At 45.7% G+C, this 27,588-nt stretch overlaps 1 protein-coding gene across 3 annotated transcripts in view; it reads right to left on the bottom strand.

Moving 5' to 3' along the window:
- Window positions 1–22,451, bottom strand: part of LOC101915274 (ras and Rab interactor 2-like) — an 80,601-nt gene extending 58,150 nt beyond the window's left edge. Inside the window, exons 1-7 of one of the 3 annotated variants that reach the window (XM_055799518.1) lie at window positions 21,971–22,451; window positions 20,351–20,476; window positions 15,487–15,715; window positions 13,738–14,043; window positions 8,675–8,763; window positions 6,607–6,843; window positions 3,112–5,238 (exon numbers count right to left, since the gene is read on the bottom strand). In XM_055799518.1, coding sequence (XP_055655493.1) covers window positions 5,131–5,238; window positions 6,607–6,843; window positions 8,675–8,763; window positions 13,738–14,023 — 720 coding nt within the window. In that variant the 5' untranslated portion in view covers window positions 14,024–14,043; window positions 15,487–15,715; window positions 20,351–20,476; window positions 21,971–22,451 and the 3' untranslated portion in view covers window positions 3,112–5,130. The other 2 variants (XR_008746450.1, XR_008746449.1) reach the window with 2 other exon arrangements.
- Window positions 22,452–27,588: the final 5,137 nt, after the last annotated feature.

Here is a 27,588-nt window from a genome sequence, read left to right as displayed (position 1 = left end):
CTGACAGCTTTAACAGTTGGGTGGCTCTTTCCATCCCGGCCCCCACCCCATTACCGAGGGAGAGCCAGCAGCATGGGGAACCCATGGCACGAGGCACACGGGGGTGTGTGGATGGTGGGGTCCTACAGATAAGCCCTAGCGATTGCTGTTGTTAAAGGAGAAATTTACACAGCCATCAGTACCACTGGGTTTGCTTCAGTGACAACTCGGAGCCGGGCCACCACCCCAGTGAGTGGCAGAAAACCAAGTGATACAGCACAGCTTATATACAACTATCAAATCATTAGTCAACATCTGAAGGTTTTAGGAGTTTCCTTTGGTCCTGTCAGTTCTGCAGATCCATCACCTGACTCTGTCCCAGGTGATTCATCTCCTTGGTTCCAGGCTCCTCCTCGGATCTTGATCTTCTTTCCGCCTGCTTTAACTCACACACTCCTTAGTCTTTGAAACAAGCAATTCCTATTCTCATAGACCAATTTTTCCAAAAACACCTGTGTTTCTGAGAGCACCTGTGTACACAAATTGATCATCTGTTGTTTCTCTGTTCTCCCACTGACTAACTGGACTGGGTTTTAAACCAGCCTTGGATTAGGGCTACACTAGGGACGTGGCCTGGTTCTGCCACTTAGCTGCTTCAGCACTTTACATTTCTTAATTCAAAATACATTTTCTTTAACAGACAATACAGAACAAAATGCTAAAACTCCAGGTTTTGCAACAAACAAAAACACCCCAAACCCTAAACAGTGCCTCTGAACTGTTTCCCTTTCCATCCAATGGGTGGAAATTTCCCCAGTAAATGACAAGTGTACATGACCACCCAAGTGACCTGTGCTTACTGAGCAGGAAAGCAAACAATACCTTTTCAGCTGGCACATGTATCCAAATATATACCCAAAGAAACTCCGTTAGTGTAACTTGCAACGAGCTCTGGGATCTTACAACCTTACCTGTAGTGCCCCTCTAGGGAACTGCAGAGCTGTGGACTCTCAGACGTACGTACTGGAGCACAACTCTTGCCTGCCTGAAACGTTCAGGAGGCTCTCAGATATCCAGGCAGCAGCAGAAACCGTTCTGATTTTACAGCAAGGCTGACCACAGTTGCGAGTTTTCTTTTGCATGCTCACACCTGGAAGCCAAGCCAAAACAGCTGCACACACAGCAGAACAACTGCTCAGCACACCTACACCAACAGAGCTCTCCTAAAGCACACCTGAGTCACTCATACCCCAAGTCAATATCTACAGCGGAACCTGGCTGCAAGCTTTGACACAATGTCATTTTGGGGTCAAACTGACACACACCAAAAAAATTAGTAAAACACGCTTCCTTCTGTGCCACATCAGGTATCGCGCTCCTTCAGTTGAGCTGTAACTGTTACATTATTTCCCAAATGCAGAGCCAAACAGAGAAAATACAACCACAGCATGCTCCTTAAAAAGCAAATATGCACAGGCAACCCGTTCATTGTGTGTGACCAAGGCCCTTCAAACTTTTGGGAAGCCTAGGTGGGACTAAACAGTGCTTGCAAACAAAGAACATGCCTGCTCTTTAAGACAGGCTGGTCAAGTTTACAACCAAAACTCTGTATCACCATTTTCTAACCCTGTCCAGCTTTGGGTAGCCAGAGCTGCACTCGGATCACTTGAAAGCGTCTGCTAGTAGCGGCCAGCACTAAGCTCAGAGCTGTACCTCCCTGACACCTACATGAAGGAAAACTCAAACTGTGCCCCCTTCTCCTTAAGAAGAATGGCAAAACTAGAATAGTAGCAAAAGCCTGCATGCCCAGGACTGTTTAATAAAAGAAAAAACCCTGCCTGGAGATTGTTATGAGCACAAGTAATACATGTCCTCTTCAGTTGTGATTTAAGACAGACAACAAATATTGCAATACACCCATATCGATTAGTTGCAATAGCTCACCTCTCACCGTGTCTGTTACGGGGTGCAGATTCTCCCACTTGTCTCAGCTACACTGGGCACCAGTTGTTGTAGCTGGAGCCCAACTCAGCATCACACGGGGCATCCACTGTTGCAGCACAAGCAAGCTATCAGGCTGCAACAAGGCTTTTACTGTCACTCAGATTCTACTGTCCACCAATTTGCAGCGAATGAAGAGACAGGACGTAGCTTGATGCAAGCAAGATGTCAATTTATTGTACACAATCACAAGTTTATAAATGTTTTCAGAAGCTGCGCACTTTAAACAGATTGGTTCTTTAAGCTAAGCGTTACATACTAGGCAATCACTCATCGGTTAAATCTTAAGCGTGAACTACACCGATTGGTTATCTTCTAAGACACATCATTTAAACAATAGGTACTGATTAGTCTATCTTATGTTAGCAACAATCTCTATTCTGAGACTAGGGTTTTTTTTCCTACTTGACTTTCATGAATAACAAAGTTCCACATCACCACTATCCGTTCCTTATCTTGCTGTATGTCCTGTCAGTCAGATTCTACTGTCCCTGCTGTTTCTCCTTCCTCCAGAGGTCAGACCACACCACTCCCCCTCCATCTAACCCCCTCTCCCACGCTCCTCAGGGCTATTTAACTACTTAGTGGAAACGAGCTACAGCTGCACATCATCCACGTCCATCAGTCCATCAACCCACTGCCTTGGAGGCAAGGCCACAGCTGCATATTATCAATGCTAATCAACCCTCTGCCTTCACTCCTCTGCACTACAAGAAATTTCAGGGAAAACAGTGACAGAAACCTGTGTTGGAACTAAGTGCCTGGTCAATGCCTCCAAGTAACAGCATCCATGACGTCCAGACAGACTGTGAGGGGACAGATGGATCCAAGAATTAAATTAGGGAATGAAGTAAGTAAAAGTCATGGAGAAACAGAGACCTCTGAGTTCTGGAGAGTATATTTTAAACGTACCCAATTTCTGGTTTTGCGGCTCAGAAAGAACAGAGCCCAGGTTTCGTCACAGCAGTTATAGGGCTGCAAAGGGAAGGAGAGAGCCAGCAACAGAACTCGTTCCTGGCATCTTCTGTGTGGGAGCAGTGGCCAGACATTTTCAGTTTCAGAGCCGGGCTCCGTGAGAGTGACAAAGTGAGGGGACTTTTGTGGCCGAGAAGGAAAATCATGACAACACCATACAGGAAGCAATTCCATTTTAATAGTCTCCAAAGTGTCACAGTTCAAAAGGAAGAAGAATAGGGTAAGAGCACGAATATGCAGCCAATATCGACAGAAGCAGTGTGGTAAGCTTCTCAATATTGCTTTTTGGTATTTCACAGGGAAAAACATTGAGCCTCATATTTCTCATCTGTAAGTTCTTGGGGGCTTTGGGGAGAAGGAAACTGACACTTACTAGGTTGTCTGAGAATCACAGTTTACAGTTACTCAATGTCTTCTGGTCCCGCAGGATGAGGCAGAGGTATAATTGATTTCTACTCTGTATCTCTGGAAAGAGCTTTCCTCATATCTACAGCAAAAAAAAAAATAATGCTATTATAAAAGACAGTCATTGCACAAAGCCACATTAAGTGAATTCTCTATTACATTAAGATCATTTTTCAAGAAGATTTCCTAGAATATCTTGAGTGGCAAGTGACCTATAACGATCATCAAGTCCAACTCCATGCTCCTCACGGGACTACCTGAAACTAAACCATATGACCAAAAGCATCATCCAGATGCTCCCTGAGCTCTTGGACAGGTTTGGTGCCCTGACCGAACGCCCTTTCAGTGGATTTTTCCTAACATCCAACCTGAACTTCCCCTGACACAGCTTCATTCCGTTTCTTCCAATCAAGTTTCATAACTGATGTACTTCTTCACTAGGAAAAGCTATCTAAAGCAGTATACAGAATCCCATTCATCAACAACTATCTGAACTTGTTTCATGTTAAAAAAACCACACAAACAGGCCCAGGAACCCTCAACACAAGAACCTTTCTGTTCAACTTAAGGCACAACAACCACTTACCATAAGCATCTTCATCTGGCTTTCCACTGCTAGCAGAGTAGCGCTCTGATACTGTCCGGTACACAGGGTAGCCAAGCTGCTTGTATGTATTTACCGCAACCCGATCTGATACTCTCACAAAGAGATCGACGAAAAATCCACCCTTTCTTTGGAAACATAAACCCCAAAAAACTGCCACAGTAAGGAATAGCAGGTGAATGTATTGCTAAATAACCCGTAACTTGTAATCCTACCAAGAGCAGGTCTGACGATGTCATACGCTAATCAAACACCTTTCACACTGCAGTAACAGATGCAGTCCTTTCCCAAGGGACAAATCTGGTATAAGCTCAGATTTTATTCTATCTTTGTCACATAACCATTCTTTTATACCAGCCCGTGGGTTCAGAATTAAGAACAGAAAGAACAGGGCAAGCTAAGCACTCACACAGGTCTCATATACACGTAAGAAATCTTTTTTTTTAAAAAAAAATACCTAAAAATCCACATTTTTGGTTGCATTGGCTTAGGGACTGTCTCCTTCAACGTGTGTGGCAGGGGGCAGTGGCGGAACGTGTCACAAAGTTTAGTTGCCTAGCACAAGGCAGCCCTTCTCGCCACAAGGCAAATGCTTCAAAATGTACAGTTTTCCCATTTTACCAATTACAATGGGGTTGCCCTGCCACCATGAGTTCAGGACATTTCCCTGTGGGTTCATTTGATGCTCAATTCAATTTTCAGCAGGTACAAGCAGCCAAGCATGACAAAGAAAGTAAGCTAAGGTACTGTCTACCATACAGAACTGGTTCCAAGGATGCCTGCAGGAATTGCAAAAAGCCCATGATTACTGAACAAGCATGCTGGAGGCCCTACAGGAAAGTGTTGACATTCCATGAAACTCTCTTGCTGTCAAGACAAGGACCTTTTTTTATACAGTATCTCTATTGGAACTCAGGCTACATCCTACTCATTCTGGCAAGTTAGCTTTCATAGAAATCCTGAGATCTTACACTGCCACACGATGTTTTCAGTCTTGTTCTCCAATTACAGGGAATCCTCAGCGAATCAGAACACTACTTAAAGCAAAATTCTGGGTCTCTTTCATGCAAATCAAATACCTAAGCCATGTCAGTTGAAAGATTACTTTTAGAAGATTAAAGATAAGCATGGTACTCACTTTTCTGAAATTTCTCCCAGTAGTTCCATCAATTTAGCAGCCAAACCCAGCCATTGAAATTCTGGTGCAACAGAGAGAGCAGTAACATGTCCATGCCACTCTTCCCCAGCCACAGAGCCTTCCACTTTACCCAGTACTGCGAACATACAGAGCATCAGAGCAGTAAGGAGCACCTTGGGAATAATGCACCACATGCAGCCACATGACTTTACAAAAACCCAAGCAGTCTACAAACAAACATTGCAATGATTGTGGTAAAGGCTTAAGCAGCGATTCTACGCTATTACTCAGTGATTCAGCAGCCACCAAGTTTCATTTTGATGCAGTATTACGGTTTTTTCTTGGTTGGCGTAAATAAGTAAATGGATCTCCACAAATTCATCGTTTGAGGCATGACTTCCAAATGCAAGTTTTAAGCAATTCTCGTGAGTTTTTAACTGAGTGGAATTCACGACTGAAGGAATGGAGGGCTAGAAGCCCAAAACTCACTCACCATCCCAGCAATTACTGAAGACTCTTTGTGACTATGGGGGAATAGAGCCTGGGAAGCTTTGCCAATGTGGCAAGAGAAAGCAAAGGCCCTGGCAACACTGGACGTTTAAGGAAAAATAAAAAACAAAAGCAGGGATGGGTGTGTGTTCTTCATAGTTCCTCTCCTTTCTACACAGAGCCGAGCTACTGTACCTCATTAATGAATATGCAGACTTCCGCAGGGCACACTTATAAACATCAGGCACTGCTAAATAAGCAACTGATGCGGTGGGTACAGAGAAACCTTCCGTACAGCAAACGCTTTAAGCTTTACTGTTAAACACTTCATTTCCTGGGTCCCCACAAAGACTCTCATTCTGTGCCCACCTTACCAAACCCCCCAAAAGAAGGGAAAAAAACCAACTGGAAGGAACAAATACACACACACACGCGTAAAAACATGGCGAATCTCTAATTAAAAAAAATTAGGAAAGGATGCAATCATGCAAGTAATGATGAGTTAACTGATGTGCTGCATCGGACAGTCTTGTCGAACTCATGCTGGTGAAACTGAGCTCACACCAGCCGGTTTACTGAAATACTTGTCTTAGCGTACATATACTTGAATCAAAATGACATTCGGCTATAAGGTGAGTGCAAGAAAATGTATTTTGCACACTACAGCAAGAGACCTGCAAAGGGCCACGGTATAATATGCTTCAAAAGAGTCTGTGGTACAAGAAATTCAGCCTCATGGGCTGTTGGCTCAAACACGCTGGTGGAACAGTCTGTATAACTGGCCATACGCACGGTTTACACAGGGTTTTGTATGCAATGTGCATGTTTAACTAGGTATTTATGGTTTAAGACTTGTTTTAGCTCCTAAGGCAGGCAGCCAACAAAGATGTTTTCAAGAGTTAACAAGGAACAGAAATTAAAGGAGTTGCTGGTTTTAAGAAGCTGACTCATCATTGTTTTGAAAAATGGCACCATATGGATCACTGTTAATGCGCTTGTAGACAAAGCGAAAGACCTGGGGTGGTAGGCGGCTGTGCAACTCTGTCTTAATCTTCTGAGGGTAGGTATCTTCTGTCAGTTGCTGCCGGGTGTCATCAACAAAAAGAAACAGGCTATATTCTTCTGGATTGTCCACTTTAAACTCTTCAGCACAAAGCTGACATACATCTGCGGTAGTGATACAGGGTCTTACTAGTAAGGTCTTTCCTGTACATCCACTGTTAAGTTCCTGGAATGCAACACGAAGGTAGTTCTGTAGAATGAGAAAACAGACATCAGAAACAAAACCTCCAAACCTCATCCTCTGAAAACAGAAAGCTCAGCAACAAACAGCAAGCCTCTCTATATTCTGGTTGTGAAACACACACCAGTGATTCCTGTACATTACAGCCACCTTGTGAATTGCTGTTGGTGGTAAGACTGTGGCAGGCATAACAGAAATTCATAAGCTGACATCCTCCTTTCCTTGGCTCACATTCTAACGCTGCAACTACGAATGAACAGATAACAGTCTTAAAGCCCCATTGAAAATACCAGTGGTTTTAACGGGACTTGGTGTTTGGCCTTACTAGGAAACTAAATGCTGTGAAGCAAAATAAACATCAGAGGCAGCATGCTCAAGAGATGATGCTGCAACTGCTGGGTCAATACTATAGAAGAGAAGCTTCACGCAATATGTTAGTCAGAAAGAAAAAGAAAAAAACCCAACCCTCTGGCAGCAGCACACAAAGGTGTTGATCCACAGGTTGCTGCACGATAAACCGTTCATACTCTCTATGCTGCAGCATGCAAAAGGCAATCCATTTTCATGCAGGACATTTTCATCACGTTAACCGATGGCAACTTGGTGTCTGAGCCTGATGTAACCAAATTTCATGTAACAGGCTTAGACGGAGGCAGAAACAAAATTTACTCTGCAACACTGAAGTAAATCCGTATGATCATGAAGCAAAAGCTGGATCTTTTTTCTCTGTTGAAATTCACACATGGGCACAACTGATAACATAGATGAATTCTAAACAAGCCCTACAAGGAAACGCAGTTCTACCTTTCAAAAATTATTTAAAAAGTAAAATAGAAAGCAACTGGAAAAAAAACCACCCAACCACAAAACACTTGGACACATGAGCAAAGCAGCCTGCCGTCACGTGTTTTTTTGCAAAGAAATTAACTGCAATTACAAACTAAAAGCAGCAAAATGAAAGGAGATGGAAAAAATGACAGTAAGAAAGACCTGTTTATTTACTGAGCTGGTACTTATGTTTGTATGCTGAATAAATTAAGCATGCTAAATCACAATAGTAAAAATTTACGTTTCCTAAGAACAAGCTGTTAAAAGCTAAGACTGAGAAGAATGCTCATATGACTTCAGTTCCAAAGAGCACTCTGGGTTTTTAATAAACTTTTCATAGCTTGCAGACTGAAACACTGGAACTTTGCAACAGCTTTTAAACCATTAGGACTGAGCAGAACCAATCCATTTTTGTTAGCCGGTGTGAAGAAATAAATAAAAAAATAAATAAAATCAAATCAGCTCTAAATAAGACAAAGCACACTACAGTTTCAATTTCTAACATAGTTAACACACAGAAGACCTGTTTTTCGATGCTTCTAGATGGACAGGATTGCTTCAAGAAGAGGCTGAGGTTTGTGCAAATGCCTGTAACTCATATACTAAGTATCAGAATTCTTTATGCAGTATCAGCAAGTTGTATTTCATCATCATCAAAATACCAGATTTTTTGCTTTTCCATCCTTTTGAGGGAGGGAGGATGAGGATGAAGGCCTTTCCAGGACCCAAAAGCTGGTGGTAAGGCTGTGAAACAGCACCACAGACGTGCGGTGACCACATCCTGGTTCAACGTGGGAAAGACGAGTTGAGCTGAAGCTGTGTTACACATTCATTGTAGGGAAGGTGCGTCATTTCAGGACTGCAGATGTGGAGAAAGAAGATGGAAAACTGGCATTCTGGGCAGGCAGCAAAGTGCTTGATTTTGTGCCAAGCATAGCCTGGAAGTGGAGCGATCTTACTGATTTGAGGCTCTCTTTGAAAGAGTCAACAAAAGGAGCAGCCCTGGACACACCTGGTGCCAGCTCTTCCCGTGCTCCCCTGCATCTTCCAGCATGCAGCACAGCGTCCAGCTGTACAGGTAGCTTGGCTGAAGTTCAGTTGCTGAGGAAGAGAAGGTGAAACTGAATACAAGGTCCTGCTGAAAAAAATCTTCTGTCATTTAGTCATCCAGCAGAAATAGAAAGGTGATTCATTTCCCTATTAAGTGTAATATTTTGCTAGAAAGAACAAAGACTCAAGCTACTTGAATGTGACACCTAACTACAGGTAAGCAGAATATAAAATGGATCCCAGTAAGATGGACTAGCTTTGTGCACTGGCCATAGTTTGGAATTTCTGTTCATCAGCTCTTCTCTTCCTAAGAGAGGCAAATTGTGGGAGCCTGCTGCTTTTCCCAGCTCCTTCCTGTTCAGTCATGTGCTGTGGTTGTTTGCATGGACACTGATAAAGCAGAAGGAGCCGCAACTGAAAGGTTTAATTACCTCCTGATGACCCCATACCTTCATTTCTCAAGCTCTTAGCTACATCATAACTTACTGACTGTTGTCATTAGCCTCTCCAGCAACTTTGCACTGTGGTATGAACTGTAAACAACCGGACACAAAGGAGTAAATCCTTTCTTCTCGATTCCATCATCCTCCTTGCTTCAGTCTGCAAACTGATGCATCTGGACAGACAACAGCATACCTATCTATGTAACAATCTTCCTATATGAAAGGCATACAGATCTGGTTTTAAAAGATGAAGTAATCCCGACTGTTTTGTTATTCTTCACTTGGAGTTACTGCCCTACTCTGAAAGAGCAATAAGAAATGGGAGGGGGGAGAAAAAAACCCACAAAACAAACCCCAAACATGAAGACATCTACAGTATAGAACTCTACTCCTTGCTTAAACTTTAAAATTGTAGGCAAGCTTTTCTCCCAAGTCTCCTCTCTATTATTCATGGTAAGCCACCAATCGCTACTGGGGAGCTGTGCCGATTTATACCACTGGAAATCTGGGTTTGTTCTTTTTAACAGCAAAGCATACAAAGAAGCTGAATCTAAAATAAGATTTGGTCTGTCCTCGCTCTGCACGACTTAAATACAAAGGACTGTGGGAAAGCTCCATTATTTAGTGTTTCCTTTATACCATCATAACCACACTCTGTTATGAAGTGGAAAGACTTTGAAACAGAGGCAAATTTGGCAGCCATCTTCTCAGCACTGCTTCACACCACTCGTGGCCCCACGGAAATCATTATGAATCATACTTCTCAAATGGAGATTTCCAACAAAACAACCATACCCTGGTGGTTTTTTTTTTCCTTTTCAGCCCAAAGCTCTCCCTGAAAATCATCAACTGAAGGTATCGTTCTGTTAGTTGTCCTCCTCTTGTGTTCAGGAGGCAACGTGTACAGCTCTCCAGACTTCACCTTTATTACATGAGTGGAGAACAAATTATAGCCACAACAGAGTTGCTGATGTACAAAAGGAGCTGCAGGTCACAAAGGAAAAGGAGTCTCAACAGGAGGCAACAGTCCTCAGCAACCAGGAGAAACAAAAGACAGGCTGTCATTTATTTCTCTTGCTCTTTAAGTAAACTATTTGAGTGGGAGTGTTCGATTAAGAGGCAGGTCTATTTGTGGAGTCATTCAGAGATGCAGTCTATGCTCACAGTAGTGTTTTCTGTATTACCGACAGCATCCTCTCCGCTTTCAGCTCTGCAACAAGTTCAATACATGGAAGACACGCAAGACCCACCAGACAAATTGGACAATACATTTACATTTGAACCGCACAACCCCAAAGCACTGAACAATTTTTCCTGCACCATATAGTTTAGCTAGTTGCCACAGACAGGGCCAGCCAATAGATAACAACTTTTGCTACACTAAAAACAACACAACTTAACAGTCCAGTAAATACTTCTGCCTTTCAAGTGTGTTAATGATCTCTAGCTTCACATCTCAAGTATTTTCTGTCCTAAGATTCCTGAACAATGCACCCTGCACACAAAGCAGGGAACGGACTAGTACTGAACTGGAGGAAACCTGGCACAGTTCTGTCATGCATATCGGCATGTAAAAGGATACAGCAATTTCAGCAACCCAAGAGATAGCAGAAATGGGACATATACACATATACTTAAAACTCACAGCTGAGCTTGGTCACAAGAACCTTTGAAACTTCCTCATAAACTGATAAGTTCTGGGGCCTACCAAGGGCTTGCAGAATACCTCTTTGTTAAAACCACCACTGTGAAAACAAAGGAGGGAGATTTCCTTGCCTATCTAGCAGACTTCAGCCATTGTTCAAGAGTGCCTTAAGAAACATATTCCTAGGCCTCATAAAAATACTCTGTGAGAAGCAAGTATTGGGCATAAGCAAGGATCATTAAGGGGGACAACATTCTCCAAAGCACTTTCCCCAGAGGGGCAGAGAATTCCCCCGGAAGTTTTTACAAAGCACCTAACCCGGGTCCCATTCCGGGTCTCACCACTCAATTGAATGCTGCAGACCCATACATACTCTCAGGACTTTTTCAGGCACAGAAGGATAACCACATTTGGCACCTGCACAGCGTACGTTTGCTTGCTAAGACATGATGCCTCCTCCTTCTTGGCTGAAAACAACAAACTCCTTCCTAAGGTATTATGTACGTCAGTAGATTCCCAGGTCACTTGGGCCTGTAACTCTGCAAGCTAACCAGCCTTCTCTTATTTTAAGGTGGAAATAATTACGAGGTTCTCTTGTTACACTACCGACATCGTTGACTATAGGACTCCGTCAAAAAGGTTTCTACTCAAACGAGGTGAGGAAGAATCCCCCTTCCCCAGCCCACCACTCAGCTGTAATAAAAATAAGTTGATTATCTTCTCCATGCAGCAAAGATGGATCCAGCAATTCCATCATGTATTCAGTTTCAGTATACAGCTCCAGCATATCACCCTGGGCTAGCACATATGTCAACACAGGCAAGAAGTCATCAGCCCCATACAGCCTCCCTGGCTCGAAAAGAACGCAGGCAGCGATAGACAAATCACACCCTTTTACCAGTTTCGGTGTTTGAAAGGAAAGCGTTATTTTGCTGCCTTTACTGACCAGTACGTTTGTATTACTCTAGAGCCTCTCATTACAGATGTGCAGCAAAGAGAACATCATCTGACACTTGGTGGGCAGCATCCAGTTTCATCCTGTATTTCTAACGAGCACAAATTGGATGATGCAGACCTTGAGGCACGCAAGGGAATTTAAAGACTGGGCTCACCTTGGCATCAGCTCAACTGGTGAACTCACAAAAGTCAGCCATGCCAGTCTGGCCTGACCTTCACCTGCACTTCTGTCAGTGGCTAAGAGATAATGGGCATTTTCTTTATACATGCAGGGACGACATCCCCTTTCTGGAAGGATCCAGCCACAAGTACCAGTTTCCAAGTCTGAAACCCAGCAGAGAAGCCTGCATATAAAAGCGTACTAGATTTTACATGAAAACTCTGCACATCTCCTCGACAGAGCATGGTTAGAAACACCAGTGAGCAAAGCCCCATGTAATTCCCAACTAGCTGGTGAAGCATCATTGGTAATGGCAGCACGCAAGTTAACATACAGAGGCTCTGCTGTACCTAGGTCTGTCTGTGTTCCTTTTACTTTTATTGAATTTAAACTTTCTCTTTAGAAAACGCTATGTGGCTAGATCTCTGGGTCTGGCCAAACTGTGCTCATTGCAGAAGTGGTGTGATGGTCACTTGAAACATCAAGATCGGGAGCCAATTTAAACTGTGGTGAAACTCCAGAGGACTGAAGGGCTGATATTGAAAGTCAGACCAGCTAAGGCATACCCTCCAGGTATTACACTATTATCTGGCTGAGACTGCAGGACAAAGCAGGCACCAGAAACAGGTGCTGGCTTGATGTCATGTTTTAAAACTTCATGCAACAAAAGCAAGACAACCCAAGGACCATTTGCTGCATCTTAGCCCAAGCCCCTCAGTACAACTGTTCACCAGCAGCCTCTCAGTATTTTTCTTTTGCATGTTGGAAATACCTTACTCAATGTGATAATACAGTATGGGGAAAAAAAAAAAAAAGTTTACAGCACTTTGGCCAAAGATTCCTATACTCATTTTAAAATGCAGGATTTTGCACAGAAATAAGCCAGGTCTACGCTCCTGCCCAAATCTTGCCAAAGTGCCTGGGGGTCTTTTACAGCCACAAGCTTTCACCATTCACCTCAAATCTCAAAAGCAAGCAAGCATCCTGATCGGCGCAGGGCCCAGCTGCAGATTCAGTGCTCGAAAGCAAACTGCCAGCCACCTGCAGCAGCTTATGCTTAGGGAAAAAAAATCTCCCACTACCACCGGCATTGCTTCACCTTAGCTCGTGACCTACCACGGCAGTGTATGATAAGATGTCAGGCAACAGAGCTGCACCTATGAATTCATGCTGTCCAGCACAGCTTTTTAATTGTGCCACTGCCTAATCAAGCAGGTCTTAACTGGTCTGTGGTTTCATTTAACCATCTATCTTTCAAGGTCATTTTTGGACTCTTGCTACAGCGTAGAAATAGATGTTGTTTCTCTTGCAAAAACACAAAGAAAGTGTCCAAATGAGAACATTCAGAGGCACAGCAAGCCAAAAATACTGGATCAGGGGCTGCTTTCCTCCAGCCATTAACACAGAGCCCTCGCAGCTATCATACTGCATACACACTGCAGAATTACTATAGCTAAATACTGGGTGTATCCTTTATTACAATTTCCAGGAAAACACTGATTTAGAACCAGTGTCAAGTTCTAGGCTTACAGGACAGCCTTTCTGACAGCCAACTTCAAAAGCCTACTGTTAAGCAAAGCTGGTGATTGGTTTTTATTTTTTTTAAGGTGCTTCACACTGAATTTGTAAGATGTGCTGCCAGATGCACAGGTATTAGGAAGGAAGAAGAGAGGAAGAAGGCCTCTCAAAAGGGCAAGGATGCTACAAGAGCTCCAGGAGAAGGAGACACATCTGCAGAATCAGGTGGTCTGATTTCCTCCACCAAAACAGAACCCCAGGTTTAGAAAAACAGTGAACCTGAACCACAAGAAGCACCATACCTGAGTTATTCTCGATAACAGCATAAATCAATTTGCAAACTCTCAGCAGCAGCATGACTTTCTTTTCAGGTGAATACATTTTCTCCATGGTCACGAACTTGACTTTAATCTTTTCAACATCCACAAAGTCTGGTGTTGGAACAAACACGCCCAGTTCCTGAGGATTCCTCTGCCACACCACCTGAAGGTTTTCCTTTAGTTGTTTCCAAGATCCATCTGCAGTATGAAATTCTTTCAACATCGCTTCAATATGGCTCTTCAATAGCTTCAGAATGCACTTATGCATGGCCTTCTCCAGGACAACATCTGCAACGGGAAAACACAAGCTGAGCTGACTTCCTCCTCTAGAGCAGAGCCAGTAGTAATATAACCATTCCCAAGAGACACTGTAGAGCAAGACCTACTTGCTAAGGCTTAGTTATTATAGAAGCCTGGGTCTCCAGACGTTTGTTAACAAGGAAACAAAAGGCAGAACAGAATCTGTATTCCATTTTCATTTATGACAACGCGGTAAATAAAAAAAAAAAAACACAAAGGCAGACTACAGACTGTCACAACAACAACAACAACAAAAAAACCTAACCCAAAAACAAAGCAGTAAGCAACCAAGCAGCGGCTCCAGTTAACTTTTTCTTCTGTTGGCCAGAAGTCTCCCAGTTGTATTTTACTTTGAGCGTAGACTCCCAAACTTGAAGCATAACACAGTCAAAACCATAACTTTTGTCTGCTTTGGCATGAAAGCCCATCCTTTTTTGCATGGTTTCCATCAGAAACTATAACTCACCCATGGTCTCACAAAACTTGGCTCAGCTTTAAGATCTTTATGATGCTGGACAGAGTAGACATTAAACAATAAATGAAACCCAAGCTGCGTTTATCCAGCTTCACATTTCATCATGCAAGCTTAGATACAGCTTTGTCATCAAGTTTGAAGTTCTTTGTTTGGCAATAGTGTGCACCTGGCACATGTTTTTCTTTTATTCTTGCTTTACTCAAGTTTTTCTTTAACAGTCATTCTCCATTTCCAAGGTATGGAACACATCAACAGAGAACGCTCTTTGGTAAATATTTTCTTTGAAAACCTTTGCTTTATAAGTCAGTTTCCTCAGCGTCCCTATGACAACATAGCTTACATTAATAATCAGCTTATATCCATTATTTGTACCACACTGAACCACCACAAGCACAATAGAAACTAAGGATCCTTCAGCCTGGCCACAGCACAAACACCCTGGCGATGGGGCAAGACCAGAGCCTAGACTAGGCAGATGTATTAGGGGAGCACAGGGACCAAAAGGAGAAAGAGGAGAGGCCATGTCACTACTATGTGATCATGGTTTTTTTAATAATCATTTATATATTATTTTATACATATATATGATCACACATTTGTACAGGCTAGCAGTGGACATCCCTGCTGCTAGTGGCAACTCAAAGTTTCGCTAAACCTCATGCCCTTTCCAGGTTCTTTGCCTGTTCTTAGGTGTTTCTCCTAGACCACAGTCTCTCTTTTTTTCTCCCCTCGGCCTGCCCTTTTTGAGGGTGTTTTTTTCTGGAAATTGCAGGCTATTCCTAATGCTTGGGGTTTACACACACACACTCCCCTCCAAATAAACATTACCTACTACTTTTGTTTTATTGCTTTTGCTTTATGCTTTCATTTATTTTATCCTTGTGTTCAACCATTTTTCCTTTCGTGCCTTCAGACTGCTCTTTCCCATACAAACACGCCCTTCACTCACTCCTTACCTTATGGTGTCTTTGCTTCACATGCAGCATTTATTCTGTACTTGTCTGGCACACAATTCCCAAATGTCCAACCCTATTGGGAGCTCCCATCTCCCCTGTCCCAATTCTGCTGGGGCTTTGGTAACTTCTCTTGCTATTTTCCCCTTCCGAGATCCTGACGGAGGTGGCAAAGCCATGTCTGCTTCATTCCCAGATGTTTCAAACACATCTAGGTGCTCTCTCACAGAGCCTGCAAAAAGGTGGAAAGAGTGAATGTGAGGAGCAGCACTTGCCCTCTGATTTTCTGTCTACAGCCACCAGTAAAGGCATAACCAGTCTGACACATGGTCTTGATAGCCTGTCACACGGCGTGAAGGGCAGATCTAGCTTCCCACCAGACCAGAGCCACCAATTATACGTAACAAGTGGCAACATTTCAAATGACTGATCTTGGTAGAGCCACACAATCACCACTGACAGCACTACCAAACCCAGCCAGGAAAGCAGAAGCATCACCCTTCTGCACAGTGGCAGAAACTGCCTCTCCCTGCTATCAGAGCCATCCTCAGGGCTCACAGGGCAGAAATTTTTCCACCAAGAAAAATGGACAAATCTCACCCATTGGTACGTTCGCTAGCTGAACTTCTAGAGGGTACACATAGTTCTTTGATAGCTTCACTGATTTATTTTTTTTATTTTTTTTTTTTTTACAGTTCAGCTTGCTTACTTTATTTATACTGCCTGTTGAGTTTCTTTAAAACCAAATGCTTTGCTTGTAAGCAGAACGCCTCTACAGTTTGCATACCAAGTGCCTGGTCTCATTTAAGTCAAAATTAAAGCAGTTCGTGCCACCAAGTATTGGATTAAAGAACTCTCTACGCCCATGTTAACTCCCACAGGCTTCCACTGGACATGACTAGTTAGCATCAGTCATCCTTCGTCTTGATGAAGCAGGGTCATCACCACATTTGGTCACAGGAGACTCAATAAACTGTAAAGAGTTCAGCACAGATCCTCAGAGCCCTTGGCCCGAAAACAAGGGAGCACCTAGCTTGGGATGGGACATCGGAAAACTCAGTACGCTTCTCCGATCCTCTTTATAGGCTCCAGGCCGCGGCTGGTTCAGCTGCTGCCTGCAGCGTCAGCACAGAGGGAGCTGCAGAAGCTGTCCTTCCCCAGAGGCTACAGGAACTGGACACGGCAGGCAGGGAAAACTCCTCCACAGAGACCCAGTCCCTGGTTGGGGCCAGGCTTGTTACTTGTAGGCAAGAAGCAGAAGCCTCAAGCCTCCTGCCCTCAACCCTCGCTTAGTGCTGCTCCCACAGCTTCCCATGCAGATGAGCGGCGCAGGAGGCATTATTTCACATTTGCAGTTTGTCACGGGCTCTAAAAGCAGTGCCTGCAGATTGCTCCAAAATGTACTTGATCGCACTCCACATTTACTCTAAAAACTTAAATTTGAAGCAGCACAGAGAAACAGAGCAGATAACTCACATGGCTGTGCTCAAAGCTCTGAACAGGGTCTAAATACTTATTGCTGAAGGCTGTTCCTAATGGTTTCTGTGTCGTTAAGGCGATCAGGTAAATAAAAATAGGACAGGATATTTAGTAAAGCATCCTTCAGTGCTGTCCAGTGACTATGCTACAGCTAATAGGAAACAAATGAAATAAAGGACATAGGCTCTCTTTGGAATCACAGCTCCAACTGCCTCGGCTCCGTAACGGCAGACCGAGAGAGACTGTCATTTTAACGCAGCATGTTTGCACAGAACTAGCCAGCAAATGAGGAGGTGACTAAGACTAAGATACGACAGTGTGTCTGATGTGGTTTCTGCTTTAAAAAACAAAACAAATCACAACCAAAAAAGACCACCAAACCAAATAAAAAAACCCTACCCCAAAACAACACACTGCCTTTTATTCTCCCTTGTGAATTCTTGGAATAGGCATAAGAACCACAGAGTTCTGCCCTCAAACTAAAAGTGGCAAATTCTAGCAAGCTGAAGTGGCCAACAACACAGCAATATTGATAAACAATGGACTTATTTCTCAATGGTCAATAAACACCCCTATGTATCCTAATTAATAGAATACCTATAGAAATGTTTAGATTATTATTAAAGCCTGGAAGGACAGCATTTCTAGTAATCTGGGTCTTAGACCGATATTCAGTGTCAGAAGACACCTATAAGCATGCTTGGGATCAAACCATCCAGCTGTTTATCCTTTCTACTGAACTGCTGCTACTGCTGCCTTTCAGAGAAAGGTGTTTCTGGGTATGATTCTCCAAATCAATTCCCAGCCAGCAGTTTTCACTGATTAAATACAAAAAAAGTATAGGAGGGTCCCCCAGGCAAGTTAGCATCGAAGTTCTGAACTGAGGACTGATCCTCAGTTCTGTATATTCCCCAAATCCAAACTGGCAACAAAAATTCCTGTTACTTTGGCATACACAAAGTGTTTTCAGCTGTTATCCCAGGTTACTTAATACTCTCAAGCCAAAATAGACACTCTTTCACGGGTGTGGGTTTTTGTAGTAGCATAGGGATGTGGCGATGTGGAAGATCACATGTTGTGACGGAAACGTAGGAACTAAGTAGAAAACTGCCCACGAAGGGGCTGGCTCTGCTACTAGTATATAAGTGCCTGTGTCTTTCAATAAACTGCCATTTTGCCTTCCTCTCCATGAGAGTCTGAGTGCTGATGGTCCCTCAGGTGCTGTGCTGAGGTTTGGACACGTCATGAGCTGCAACAGGTTTTTTTTGTTTGTTTTGTTTTTCAATTGAGTATCATTTTTGCTGAGCACCATGTAGTGTTCCTGAAGTGATACTTATCATTAGCCTCTAACCTCAAAATGGGAACTGGAAATGCTTTGATAAAAGAATTGTAAAGGCAAGCCAGCTTGTTTCGTCATGACTTGTGGAAACGCATCTGTATCCTGTGCTGACACACTATTTTGTGCTGTAAACCACACAAGTCTGTATCTAGAGAGGATTAGACAATATATTAGTCATCACCAGTGTCCTTACACAGCCTCTTTACAACCCTCACTGCCTGAAATTGCAGGCATGCTCTTGCCTTTTCCAGGCTTCAGTTTACCTGTTACCCACTACTGTTGCTCCACTGAGATTACCTGTCAAACTCCAGCCCCTAGATTTACATACAAGCCCTGATCATCACCTATGATAGAAAAAGCACCCATCCATAAAAGAAGGGCTCAGTAAGAGACTGAATGAGCCTGCGAACCATCACAAAAAGGCACAGTCCTGTACAAGTAACGTTGCCTGGGAGGCTGAAAGCAGAAGGCTGCTTTAGAACACCACAGGTGTGGTGTGTACGTGCAGAATACACTACTACGCTGCATTTGCTTTCTTATAGTTCTTCCTAATATCTTGGACATGTATAGACTGCCATGACTGATGCAGATCTATTTCAAGACACCTCATGTTAGGATGGCCAAGCGTCCAGCTCTTGGTGCAGGTTTACAGTGACACATGCCTCACCCCTAGTGCAGACAAGGGCATCTCTCCCAAAGAAGCAAGGCTCAAAAATCAAGACGTCACACAACCTATATGCCTTGATAATCTGCACAACCCTGAGAAGAAATGTAGGACTGAGGCAGGCGATGCATAGGTGGTGGTGTCAGAGGCTGAACAACTAGGGAAGAAAGGTCTCCAGGGTAAACCTCCTCTCCTTTTACCTGCCTAAAACACGCCAATGAATGACAGAACTATCTGTGCTAGGTCTGTTCTGCTTTGTTCAGCTGTGAGTTCATTAAAACTCACGTTATGGCAGTGAGGTAAATACCTATCTTTTCTTAAAGAAGAGGTAATAAAGGGGCAGGGAGTAAGTCACAAAGCAAGCCAAAGGGATGGCTGGGAAAGGGAAAACCAAATCCTCTGCTCAGCACTTTTACCGCTGCTTCTTACTTGCCCTATCTGCCTGCTCCTATAGCAAAAGGAGCAGCAGTGAGGGACACATCAGTCAGCCTCAACTCAACATGAAAAGATACTAGGATGAACCACGGGGTAGGTGAATGGGACACCAAAACAGATGTACAAACACCTGAAAAGTAACACAGCACTAGAAAACAGTCGCCATTCATTCCCCCCCCCCCCCCCCAAGAGCCAGTAGTGGCATACCATTCTAATTCCTTTAAGAGAATAACTGGATCAGTGAAGAAGAGGGAAGCAGGGGATGGGCTGTATCCTAACCTTTTCAGGACCCATAACCCTATTCCATGAAACTTTCCTATAAGCAAACAAGGGAAATACTGTCATGCTGTAATTACCATAAGGCGGGTGGCTTGAGTGGGTTCATAAAATACTGCACTTGGAGCCCAGTTCTCGACGGTTGACTGTCAAACAAGACAGGTATTTGAACAGGGGTCAGCCCTGGTCTTTAGTCTGCTGAGTATCTTCATTCAAAATTTGGATGACAGAGCTGAGACTTCAAATACAAAATCTGCACGTGACATCACAGCAGGGGTGGGAGAAGGGCAGCTCCAGTCCTCCGCAGACCAGGTTTAATTAATAAGTGGGAAATGGGCCTAAAGCTAACGTGACAAAATCTCATGAGAACAAAAGTATAACATTGCCTCTCAGCAAGAGGAATACAAAAGCAAAAGCGCTGCTCAAAGCAGCCTCCCCGGAGCAGCCAGCAGAGTGACTCAGCGGGGGCCGGGCTGCGCCCCTGCACACCGTGGCTCTGCTCGCCCGCAGACCCCAGCCCCTGCCACAGGGCACGGACTGCTGGCCAGGGACCAGCACAGCCTCTCCAAGCCTCCTTCAACACCCAATGTTTAAGAATCCATTACAGATCAGACATACCGAAGCAAAGAACAGACAGTATTGTTTAGGCGCCTTCCCACACAACCAGTTAATACCTTATGGCCAAATTACTGAAGGAGCCAGTCGTTTCTTGGGCTGGGCCCAGGCGTGGGCATTGAGACCAAAGCTGTTCAGGTGTCCACCCTGCCTGGCAGAACTGCGACAGTCGGCTTGATTCCCTTCTGTTCACAGACAAGAAAAGACGATGCATTATTACCATTAGATTGCAACACTACCAGAATCGTTCCCGGTTTGTATTGAAGTACAACATTAAGTCATAACACAACACATTAAAAAAGCAGAGGAGAGGTTTATGTATAGCCAACTTGTAACTAACTGATAAATTAACTGAAATGTATTTATCAGGTATGCATTAACACACACAAAGTAAAGATAGTAAGATGATAGTTTAGGCTTAAAGCTCAAGTCAGTGGAGCCTTCCCTGGAGAAAAGCTCTTTCCTCTAACCACCTTGTCCCATTTGTCAGCCTACCAGGATTTAAAGATTTAAACATTGGGCAGCAAATTCAAAAACAGATAAGCCAGCATTGTAGCCAATTACTATTAATTTAATACAATGCATACTGCAAACAATTTAATCTAACACAGTCTGATTAGACCTGTTGTTAATCTCAACCCTTCGATACCCCACCTTAGGTGCCAAAAAACAGATTGTCGTGGTTTAAACCCAGCCAGCAACCAAACACCACCCAGCCACTTGCTCACCCACCCCCCTGCCCCCACACACCCATCACCCAGAGGGGTAGGGAGGACAATCACAAAGGCATGCAAAACTCGAGGGTTGAGATAAGAACAATAATTTATAACAGAATAAAGAGATAAGGACAACAGAAATAACAATAATAATAATAACAATTGGGATGGAAAGGTGGGGAAGAAAGGGTAAAATTCAAAGGAAGGGAAAAGGAAAGAAAAACACCCCACCAACACCAAGTGATGCACAGTACAACTGCTCACCACCCGCTGACCGATGCCCAGGCAGTCCCCACATCGATCTCCCTCCAGCTAACCCTCCAAGTTTCTATACCAAGCATGACGTCCCACAGAATACCTCTGGCTGGTTCAGGGCAGCTGACCGGGCTGTGTCCCTTTCCAGTCTCTGGCCTCCCCCCAGCCCTCTGGCTGGCAGGGCCCAAGGAACTGAAAAGTCCTTGATTTAGTAAAAATATCACCCAGCAATAACTAAAAACATCAGTGCGGTTATCAGCATTGTTCCCACATCATAGCCAAAACACAGCATTTTACTAGCTCCTAAGAAGAAAATTAACTCCATCCCAGCTGAAACCAGGACAGTCAGCCTCCTAGGATTTAAAGATGCAACCAAAGTCAAGTTTTGCCAGAACAGCTGCTTGATTTCTAGTAGGAAAAGCCTATTCACTCAGCAGCTCTACTCCTGAAATGCAGCCATGAGTCCTTGTTGCAATTTCAGAGGGACCAGGCAAAGACTTGCCTCGCAAAAGTACTGAGCATAAGAAACAGGAGCTTGTCTCATCTGCCAGTGTAACAGACTGCCGTCCTATACCCTCTTCAAGAGTTTGTGGTGTTTAAAGCGCTCTGGATTCAGCCGTCCCTTGTTCCCATGAACCTCACAGCAGGCACACAGTGATGGAAAGACTATGAGCGCATCCATCCAAGAATGGCAGAATAGCATCTCACTGTGTCTGTCGGTTTCTGGAGTCACACGATTGGCAGCTTTATCCAAGTGTTGTTTAAACGGCTTGTGCTCTACATCCTACTGCTGCTCTCCTGTTACATCCATGGCATCGACGCTCAATCTGAAAGCAGCGAGCAAGGAAAGCGGTCTATGAACACACAAGTGTTATGGCCTGTGGCAAGCTGAGGAAATGAAAAGACAGAATCTTTCAGCCAGCAGGGTAAGAACGTGCCAAACCAGGAAAGCATGTACGTCTAGGGTCAAGTGACTGACAGGGAATAAAACGCATGGTGCAGCACACTAAATGGCGTTCCCAGGTATGGGGTTTGGTTTGGTGTCCCAGAAGGACCGTTTCCAACTTCCAAGAAAGCGTTACCCTGAAAGGCAGACGCGCTTAAGGCAAAAAGCCAAAAGCAAAGCCCTCAAACCCAGAACCATTTTCAGGAACACAGGAGTTAAGCCTAAAATGGGTTGAAAGCTGCCTCTTACCTCTTCCCCCGCCACCTTCCTCCCTTCAACATCAGCACATTTCCTTGTGATCCCTTTTCACAAAAAAAAAGATTGAGGCCTGTGGTATCAGCTTGGTATCGAAGCACCGCGATGCGCTTGCTGGCTACATGCTCTCTTAGAAGGCTGACAGCTTCTCCACACGGAACAGCCAAGGCTTCCAGTCTCTCTGGCCTTCCCACACCCTGTTAAACGTGAGGAAGGCAAAGACCGATAACATCTTGGAGGGTCAGGAGGAAGTCAAGATGCACTACATTTAGAGCCCAACGCCTTACCCAAAGGAATTACAACAGAACAAGAGGCAGGAACGATCGGTAGACAGGCAGATAACATGCACGGCAGCAATACCCAGTCAGATTTGCAAGACTTCCAGTCACTTCATCCCGCAACTTTGTTTTGAATTTAGTTACAAGGTAAGCAGATTCTTAACGCTCATTCTGCTTTTATAACTGCTGGAGAAAGGCTAACACGTGGCACTGGCATTACAGTCAGAATTCAAGTACAAAAATCACGGCAAAGCTGTGCCTTGCCAAGTGACTTCCAAAGCAGGCTCTCGCGCCTTTCAACGAGACAGTCAAATCTGGAGTCCCAAGGGAACTCTGTGCCAGGTCTGTCAGTATGACTAAGCTCCCTGACAAAGTACACCGCCATACAGAAATGTAAGTGGGTTTATACCTCAGGCTCATTTACAATCTAGAAAAATAATATTGCCTGACTGGATGAGCTGGTTTAAGCGCCCAGCGGGCCTGGCTGCGTAACCACGAGGGACCACCAATTCCTCCCGGCTGTTGCCCAAGCAGCAGCGCAGCACTGGGAGCCTCGTGGGCCCTCGGGAAGTACAAAAGTTATCCCTCCGGAGTCAGCAGTCCGACTCACAAGCACAAGGCATATGTGGAAAAGTAACATCTAGATTGACCTTCAGTTTCGCTCCCCTTGATTTGTCAACGTACAATTCCGGATGAACCTAGGTAAAAAGAAAAAGCAAGAGAGCCCCGTTTCACTGGGAAGCAAATCCAAAGGCCTCTTCCCCTCGGCTGCTCCGGCCCAGGAGCTGACTGTCACGACACAGGATCAGCGAGACACCCGAGCTGCTGCCTCCCAACCCTCCCCGGCAGTTAAGCAATCGGGGGCGAGGGGTGGGGATTCCACTGCTGGCTTTCTTTTCCTTCCCCTGCCCGCTCGCAGAGACGGGAAGAGGCTCCTGAGCCACCCCCCGAGACAGCGTTACCGCAGGCCCCAAGGCAGCCCCTGCGGCCCGCGGGGGGCGGCAGCCCCAACCCGCTGCCACGGCCCGGCCAGCGGCTGGGGGAAAGACAAAGCCCCGCGCAGAGCTGCGGCGGCTGCGGCGGCTGCCCGGGCAGCCCGGAGGCGGCGGGGGGCCGGCAGGGCGCCGCGGGCCGACCCCCCTCCCGGGCCCCGCCGCCGCAAGAGAGCACCGGGGCCGCCCCGCCGCCGCTCCTCGCCTCCTCGCTGAGGTAGCGGCGCAGCTCCGAGAAAAAAAAAAAAAGGCAGCACGGTGAGCAGCCCGCTGACCACCGTCACTGCCGGGGAGACGAGAACCGCCGGCAGCCCCGCCGGTCCCAGGCCGGGCCGCCCGCCTCAGCCCGCCCGCCGCCGGCACCAGGCGCTCCCTGCCGTGGCGGAGTGCCAGCCCGCCACGTCCCCCCCAGGCGGCCGCTGCCCGACGGCCACGCCCGGGCTCGCCCACCGGCCCCCGGCCGCCCTCAGCCCGACCGCTCACCCAGCGCAGCGCTGCACGTCCCGGCCCGAAAGCCTTCCAGGCTCCCGGCGAAGGCCCCGCACTGCCACCACCGCTCCAGCACGCCGTGTGGGCCGGAAACGGGCCGGGGCCGTATGCGTCGCCCATATGTACAGCCCATAGGTACGCAGCCACAACCCCAGCCCCCAGCCGTCAAGCCGATTCTGCACATGCGCCGCCCTTAGTTTGCGTGGAGCGCTGCTGCCATCTAGCGACCAAAGATTGGTAACAGACCACGGGGCTCAAACGTGTGTCCTCCGCGCGGGACAGGTTCTGCCGACGGCGTGACCAGCACGCGGGCGGTTGCCGCGCAGCCGCTTCCCGGCACGCACTGCGCCTGCTCTGCCGGCAGCGCCGCTACACGCGCTACAAGCGGGTCCCGTAACGCGCATACGTAGGCACAAACCCCGCCCCCAGCGACAGGCCGGTCCTGCGCATGGACCGCCCGGAGTGTGCCAGGAGCGCTGCTACACATGCGGGTTAGGGTTAGGGTTAGGGGTAGGGTTAGGGTTAGGGTTAGGGTTAGGGGTTAGGGCTAGGGTTAGGGGTTAGGGGTTAGGGTTAAGGTTAGGCTTAGGGTTAGGGTTAGGGGTTAGGGTTAGGGTTAAGGTTAGGCTTAGGTTAGGGTTAGGGTTAGAGTTAGGGTAAGAGTTTAGGGTTAAGGTTAGGGTTCGGGTTAGGGTTAGGGTACAGGTTAGGGTAACGGTTAGAGTTAGGGGTTAGGGTTAGGGTTAGGGCTAGGGGTTAGGGGTTAGGGTTAAGGTTAGGCTTAGGCTTAGGGTTAGGGGTTAGGGGTTAGGGTTAGGGGTTAGGGTTAAGGTTAGGGTTAGGGCTAGGGGTTAGGGGTTAGGGCTAAGGTTAGGCTTAGGGTTAGGGTTAGGGGTTAGGGTTAGGGTTAGGGGTTAGGGGTTAGGGTTAAGGTTAGGGTTAGGCTTAGGGTTAGGGGTTAGGGGTTAGGGCTAGGGGTTAGGGGTTAGGGTTAAGGTTAGGCTTAGGGTTAGGGTTAAGGGTTAGGGGTTAGGGGTTAGGGTTAAGGTTAGGGTTAGGGCTAGGGGTTAGGGGTTAGGGCTAAGGTTAGGCTTAGGGTTAGGGTTAGGGGTTAGGGTTAGGGTTAGGGTCAGGCTTAGGTTAGAGTTAGGGTTAGAGTTAGGGTAAGAGTTTAGGGTTAAGGTTAGGGTTCGGGTTAGGGTTAGGGTACGGGTTAGGGTAACGGTTAGAGTTAGGGGTTAGGGTTAGGGTTAGGGTAAGAGTTAAGGGTTAGGGTTAGGGTTAGGGGTTAGGGGTTAGGGCTAGGGGTTCGGGTTAAGGTTAGGGTTCGGGTTCGAGTTAAGGGTTAGGGTTTGGATTAGGGTTCGGGTTCGGGTTCGGGTTAGGGTTCAGGTTAAGGTTAGGGTTAGGGCTAGGTTATAGGGTTGCAGTCTTAGGGTTAAGGTTAGGGTTAAGGTTAGGGTTAGGGTTAGAGTTAGGTTAAAGAGTTTAGGGTTAGGGTTAGGGTCAGGGTTAGGGTTAGGGTTAGGGTTAGGGTTAGGGTTAGGGTTAGGGTTAGGGCTAGGTTATAGGGTTGCAGTCTTAGGGTTAAGGTTAGGGTTAGGGTTAGAGTTAGGTTAAAGAGTTTAGGGTTAGGGTTAGGGTTAGGGTCAGGGTTAGGGTTAGGGTTAGGGTTAGGGTTAGGGCTAGGTTATAGGGTTGCAGTCTTAGGGTTAAGGTTAGGGTTAGGGGTTAGGGTTAGGGTTAGAGTTAGGTTAAAGAGTTTAGGGTTAGGGTTAGGGTTAGGGTTAGGGTCAGGGTTAGGGTTAGGGTTAGCGTCTTAGGGTTAGGGTTTAGGATTATCCTCTTAGTGTTAGGGTTAGGTTTAGTGCTAGGGTTAGGGTTAGGGTTAGCGTTAGGTTTAGACTTAGGGGTTAGGGTAAGAGTTTACAGTTAAGGTTAGGTTTCGGGTTCGGGTTCGGGTTAGGGTGCGGATTAGGGTTAAGGTTAGGGTTAGGGTAAAGAGTTAGGGCTGGGGTTAGGATTAGGGTTAGGTGTTAGGGTTAGAGTTAGAGTTAGGGTAAGAGTTTACAGTTAAGGTTAGGTTTCAGGTTCGGGTTAGGGTTAGGGTACGGGTTAGGGTTAGGGTTAGGCTTAAGGGTTAGGCTTAGGGGTTAGGCTTAGGGTTAAGATTTAGGGTTAGGGTTAGGATTAGTTTTAAGGGTTAGGGTTAGGGTTAGGGTCAGGGTCAGTCTTAGGTTAGGGTTAGGTTTAGGGTAAGGGTTAGGGTTATGGTTACTTTTAGCCTCTTAGGGTTAGTGTTAGGGTTAGACGCCTCAGGATTAGAGTTAGGATTAGGGTTAGGATTAGGATTCGGGTTAGGGTTAGGGTAAGTGTTTAGGGTTAAGTTTGGGTTTCGGTTTCGGGTTTGGGTTAGGATTCATGTTAGGGTTCAGGTTAGGGTTAGGGTTAGGGGTTAGGTTTAGGGTTAGAGTTAGGGTAATAGTTTAGGGTTAAGATTAGGGGTTTGGTTCGGGTTAGTGTTAGAGTTAGGGTTCGTGTTACAGTTTGGTTGAGGGTTAGGGTTAGGGTTAGGATTATCCTCTTAGGGTTAGGGTTAAGGTTAGTGTTAGGGTTAGGTTTAGGCTTAGGCTTAGGGTTAGCGTTCTGGTTAGGATTAGGGTTAGGATTACAGTTCGGGTTAGGGTTAGGTTAAGTGTTAGGATTAGTGTTAGGGGTTAGGGTTAGAGTTTAGGGTTAAGGTTAGGGTTCGAGTTCAGCTTCGGGTTAGGGTTATGTTTAGGGTTATGGTTATAGTTCGGGTTAGGGTTAGGATTAGACTCTTCTTAGGGTTAGTGTTAGGGTTAGTGTTAGCCTTTTATGGTTAGGGTTAGGGTTAGGCTCTTAGAGTCAGGGTAGAGTAAGGGTTAGGGTTAGCATTAGGGTTCAGGTTCGGCTTCGGGTTAGGGTTAGATGCCTCTTAAATTTAGGGTTAGGGTTAGGATTAGGGTTAGGGGTTAGTGCTAGGGTTAGAGGTAGGGTAAAGAATTTGGGTAAAGAGTTAGGGTTAGTGTTAGGGTTTGGGTTCGGGTTACCCTTAGGGTTAGGGTTAGAGTCAGGGGTTAGGGTTAGAGTTAGGGTAAGATTTTAGGGTTAAGGTTAGGGTTTGGGTTAGGTTTCGGGTTAGGGTTAGGGTTAGGGTTAGGCTTTGGATAAGGGTTTGGTTTAGGGTTAGGGTAAGGGTTCAGGTTAAGGTTAGGGTTAGGGTTAGGGTTAGAGTTAGGGTAAGAGTTTAGGGTCAAGGTTTGGGTTCGAGTTCAGGCGGCGGGGGACCCTGCTAGGCCAGCATTGAGCCTGTTGGGAGGGTTCCCTGGCTGCCCTGCCGGG

Source organism: Falco peregrinus, chromosome 3 (genome assembly GCF_023634155.1).
Source record: "Falco peregrinus isolate bFalPer1 chromosome 3, bFalPer1.pri, whole genome shotgun sequence".
NCBI classification, from domain to species: domain Eukaryota; kingdom Metazoa; phylum Chordata; class Aves; order Falconiformes; family Falconidae; genus Falco; species Falco peregrinus.
This window is presented reverse-complemented; position numbering and strand designations above follow the sequence as displayed.